The sequence below is a fragment of the Oreochromis niloticus genome, linkage group LG6, assembly GCF_001858045.2.
Source record: "Oreochromis niloticus isolate F11D_XX linkage group LG6, O_niloticus_UMD_NMBU, whole genome shotgun sequence".
NCBI classification, from domain to species: Eukaryota; Metazoa; Chordata; class Actinopteri; order Cichliformes; family Cichlidae; genus Oreochromis; species Oreochromis niloticus.
Window position 1 is genome coordinate 33,010,908 of NC_031971.2, and position 5,090 is coordinate 33,015,997.

The 5,090-nt window shown below is 42.8% G+C and overlaps 1 protein-coding gene across 1 annotated transcript; it reads left to right on the forward strand.

The window, feature by feature from the left end:
• The first annotated feature begins 1,564 nt into the window (after window positions 1–1,564).
• On the forward strand, window positions 1,565–4,682 carry LOC100698082 (keratin, type I cytoskeletal 13). The gene is made up of 7 exons (XM_005458528.4): window positions 1,565–2,069; window positions 2,461–2,543; window positions 2,658–2,814; window positions 2,940–3,101; window positions 3,260–3,385; window positions 3,988–4,218; window positions 4,405–4,682. Exons 1-6 carry the CDS (start codon window positions 1,665–1,667, stop codon window positions 4,210–4,212), a joined length of 1,158 nt encoding a protein of 385 aa, XP_005458585.1. The 5' UTR covers window positions 1,565–1,664; the 3' UTR covers window positions 4,213–4,218; window positions 4,405–4,682.
• The last annotated feature ends 408 nt before the right edge of the window (window positions 4,683–5,090 follow it).

The following is a 5,090-nucleotide window of genomic DNA, read 5'->3' on the forward strand; positions in this document are numbered from 1 at the left end:
CCCGTGTCTTGCAGGCATTAACAACCTGTTGAGACTTTTTGCATCATATTATGGGCCTATGCCCATATAGGCATGAAAGTGGCATTGGTGCACTCGTCTAACTGTAAATTTTCCACCATGATTTTTCTAAAGAAGAGTCTTAATCTGTTTCATTCGTTCAAAAAACATGGTAAAAGTAAAAAAAGTAAAGTAAGGCAAAGGTGAGTTTGTAGTTTGAAGGTTAAAATGAGCTTTAAGAGCTTCTAACAGTACAGATATAGTCCAGACAAAAATCTGTATCTGTAATTTTTTAGGTAGATTATGTAACCCAGCTAAGTATAGAGTGGTCAAATTCTGCCCCTTAAACAAAGTACAAAAGAAGCATGATTCACTTTTCCCTCTGACTGTAAACTGACCCCCCTGTGCCTCTTTCGTTTCCCCCAGCTGACACCAGATGTTAGAGCACAGAAACTGGCCACAGCCCAACACTGAGATAAGGACAACGCACACAGACACACACGTGTGCACACTGAACCACCCACACATTCATGTACTAACACATAAGTTGCTTGCACAATGTCTTGGGGCTCTGTGTCATCACTCAAGAACTGCGACACAGTCCAAAACCAACAAAAAGAGAGGACACACACACACACGCACACACACACACGCACACGCACGCACACGCACACGCACACACACACACACACACACACACACACACACACAGGATACAAGACTGAGGGGGGATGTTGCGTGTGATAATAGTGAACAATGCGGTGCTGATGTATTCTCTTGACTGAAAATACAGAAAACAATGTTAGTTAGTGGGTCAAGGCTGGAAAGTTTTAATGCATTCAGCACCCAGTGACACATTTATTTATTTATTACACATTCTTTTTATCTAACTGAGAGCTGTCAAAGTCACAAATTAACATGTTACTGAAAAACATTGGTCATAAATTAAATTAAATAGTCCACAATCATTTATTATTCTTTTTTGCTTTAAAAGAAGAGCTGTTCGAAAACTTTACCTGTTCAGTGTAGACAAATGCAGGACGTTACAGCAATGTCTTTTGCAAACAGGAGATTAATCAAACTGTTCATCTATAAAAAGCACTGCAAGGTTAAAGGCTATGAGATTAAATGCTTCATTTGGACTAACTCTACTACAGCTTGATTTTATCATTATGTGGAATTTAAAGTGACAGACACTCATGGAAACTTTTGTTTTAGCAAAGTGCTCATATGAATGTTGGCATATGGTGGAACATCAAAAAAATAAATCTACAGCCTTTCCATTTACAGTGAGATATCAAATGGGTGGTGTGATCATGACTATACTGGCAGGTATTACACACTTACAGAAATCCTCACACACTAACAGTCCTGACACACACACACACACACACACACACACACACATTCCATAAGAGTTCCCTCACAGGGGTGTGCAGAAACCAAACCCTAGTACTTAACAGAAAACAAATGTCGCTTTAAAACTGTAACAGAAAACTCCCTTCCCAGTTCTCCACCTTGCTCCTCCCATCGAGGCCCGCCCCACACCAGCAGCACTATATCAACAGCCTGCCTCTCTCCATCAAACCCCAGAGTCCTGCTGCAGTCTACAGCTGTGTAACGGTTCTTTCTTTTTAGCGTCCTCTCTTGATCAGCAGACAGCCATTATGTCTATCGTCAGACAAACCCGCACTTACACATCAAGTGTTGCTCCCCAGAAGGCCCACAGTGTGTCGGGATTCAGCCTCAGATCAACACCTCGCATCGCTGCTTCCAGTGCACGTTTTGTGTCCTCATCAGGCGGCATGGGGTTTGGTGGCAGCCTGGGCATGGGTGGCGGTGGCTTTGACCTGTCAGGCGCCCTGGACCAGGGAACAGTGCGCCTGAACGAGAAGGCCACCATGCAGAACCTGAATGATCGTCTGGCCTCCTACCTGGAGAAGGTCCGCTCTCTGGAGGCAGCCAATGCCAAGCTGGAGAAGCAGATCAGAGAGTACTATGAGAAGAAGGGACCAGCAGCTGAGAAGGACTACAGCAAGTACTGGGACATCATCAACGGCCTGAGGGACAAGGTACGTATGTGCAAGCTTCTACTGCTTAAATACCAGAGAAGTCAAATATTTGTTGTGCTGTAAATAGTTAACAGGAAGAATTTTCAAAATCAAGACAGACATAATGAACAGGCATAATGAAAGACTGCATAATCTATTGTGCTACTGAATATTTGGTGTTTTAGTGGACAATTAACAAATATGTATTAATTGCAAAACCTCAGATTAAACAAGGAAAACTGACACATTTTGAGTGAAACTGTGCATGATCATTTAACCTCTGTGCACTGCATGTTAACAGATAACACAAGTATGCAAAGCTAGCAACAGATCAAAATCAAAAACCAGCCTGAGCTAATTCGTTTATAATGATGTAACCGAAACCAACTCACAATGTTGTTCTTCTCTTAAGATCCATGCCGCCACAATGGAAAATGCCAACATCCTGCTCCAGATTGATAACTCCAAACTGGCTGCTGATGACTTCAGGACCAAGTAAGCAAGAACTGTTATAATTTTGTGGACTGACTGTCCTTGTAAGATCAAACACAATGGCTTAAAGTGGCTGTTGTCTCATATCAGTGTTCTCTACTCTTAAAAAACTATTAGATTTGAGCATGAGCTGATGATGCGCCAGTCAGTTGAGGCTGACATTGCCAACCTCCGCCGCCTGCTCGACCAGACCACCCTGACAAAGGCTGACCTGGAGATGCAGATCGAAGGCCTGCAAGATGAGCTGGCCTACCTGAAGAAGAATCATGCTGAGGTGATTTATAGATATCTTGAATTTACAAGCCACAATACACACTGCTAGATGTAAAAAAAAAATAATCATCTATTCTATAGAGCTGAATTCAATTCAAACACTCTTTTTTCTCTGTGTTTGCTCAGGAGCTGGCAGCACTGCGTTCTCAGCTCACAGGCAATGTCAACGTGGAGGTAGATGCCGCACCTCAGCAAGACCTGAACAAAGTTCTGGAGGAGATCCGTGCACAGTATGAAGCAATTACTGATAAACATCGTCGCGATCAGGAAGCCTGGTTTAATGACAAGGTAAAAAGATTTTCACATAAACAAAGTCATTATATCCCACACATTGCAAATGACTGGGTTTAGGCCTGCACCAGTCTATCCTGTAATTAAACATAATCTGTGAAGCCAAGATGAGTAACTACAGAGACATCTAACTTTGTCTTTATTTCCTGCTTTAGTCGGCAACCCTGACAAAAGAGATAACCATCCACACAGAGACAATCCAGACGTCCAAGACAGAGATCAGTGACCTACGGCGAACACTGCAGGGCTTGGAGATTGAGCTGCAGTCTCAGCTTAGTATGGTAAGAAAAACATGAAACCCCAAACCATCTGTTCACATCTCACTGATATTGCCTTATATGATCAAAATCCCCACATTGCTGTCTTGTCTAAAAGAAATAGAGAAAGAGACGATGACAGAGGGTGTGGAACAGAGGGGAGGGCAGGAAAGGAAGGTTTTTTTGCAAGAATGAAGAAGGAGAGAGAGAGAGTGAGTGAGATAAGAATGATTGGAGCAGTGAAGGAAGGAGGGAGGCCCTCATGGTTAGGAAAACATTTCACAGACATCTGTCCAGATTCTGGGAGACATAAAAGAGTTTAAAGAAAGCTGAAGGAATGCTGAACTGGATGGCTCAGAAGCTGTACTCCCATGGATTATCTGTGCTCAGCTGGAGTTAGTCACTGAACACTCCCTGCAACAAACACACTCTGGGAGAAAAAGACACATGCACTCAAATGCATTTGCCTTTTATACTTTCATAAAGGGAGATAAAACAGTATACAAAAACATATATACCTAAGAACAAATATACCTAACACACAGGATTGTTTGCACGTATAGATAACATGATGTAGGCGTCACTACTTGTGTGCCCTAATTCTGCTTTTCCTCCCACTTTAACAGAAAGGGGCTCTGGAGAACACGTTAGCAGAGACAGAGGCTCGCTACAGCTCCATGCTCGCCGGCTTCCAGAGCCAAATCAACATGCTTGAAGGAGAGCTAGCCAACGTTCGTGCCAGCATTGAGCAACAGGGCCAGGACTACAAGATGCTGCTGGATATCAAGTCAAGGCTGGAGCAGGAAATTGCAACCTACAGGAGCCTGTTGGAATCAGAAGAGTCCAGATAGACACAGGTGAATGTGCTTTTGAGACTCTTTACATGAAAATGCACCCCTTTCTTGCACCGTACTTCTTTTCTGACTGTTAGACCAATTGGTGCGATTGGTGATGTCTTCTTTATCAAATACCATTAAGACTTGATGAGTTGCTGTAATAAAAACTAGAAGCACAGCGTTAAATTTTTTTCTTCTCTTTAACAGGGGGCTCAAGTACCACAGTCACAACCACCACTGTGCGCACTTCCAGCAAGGAGCTCCAGCTGGCAGGACAAGCTGTTCTTAGACACATGCACACTCATACACACATACTCCCACAAGTGAAAGCTATTAAATGAGAGGAAACTGTACTGAAAAATGTTGAAAAAAAACCTGTTTAAGAGTTCACGATCCAAGTTTGCAAATCAGAAAACGAAATTCCTGATGTACTGTGTGTGTTTGTGTGTGATGTCTCTGAAAAATAAATCTGCCAGTGAATATAAGAGTTGTGTTGTTTTGTGACTTTACTGATTTTTCTGAGCATACTCAGAGCACACATTTTTCCCCCTCCATAACATTGCTCTGTTTATGCAGTTGCAATGGCAACCGATAAATTCTGGGAGGTGGGATATGGGCTTGTGGAAATCTGTGTTACGTAATACCACTGCTGTCAGGAAAGGGTGAACAATGGTTAACAGCTCCAGGGTGGAAAGCCGGGCCGTAATCTATGGCAAACTCGATGTTTGAAAAATTCAAACAGGACAAAAAGCTCAAATGATCCCAAGTCTTACTCAGTGGGAGAAAGACACACCCAAATGGTTGACTAATCCTTGCCCCATGTGGGTTTTCAAAAGTCTTATATGAAGTCTGTGTAACTACTGTCACCTGGAAACAAGAACACACACCGGCCA

What these genes read in the sequence shown, in the direction of transcription:
- LOC100698082 (XM_005458528.4), top strand. Translation starts at nt 1,665, where the DNA reads ATGTCTATCGTCAGACAAACCCGCACTTACACATCAAGTGTTGCTCCC. An exon ending in GCTGATGACTTCAGGACCAA is followed by an intron (nt 2,544 to 2,657) that starts GTAAGCAAGAAC and finishes AAAAACTATTAG; the next exon opens with ATTTGAGCATGAGCTGATGA. An exon ending in TGAAGAAGAATCATGCTGAG is followed by an intron (nt 2,815 to 2,939) that starts GTGATTTATAGA and finishes GTGTTTGCTCAG; the next exon opens with GAGCTGGCAGCACTGCGTTC.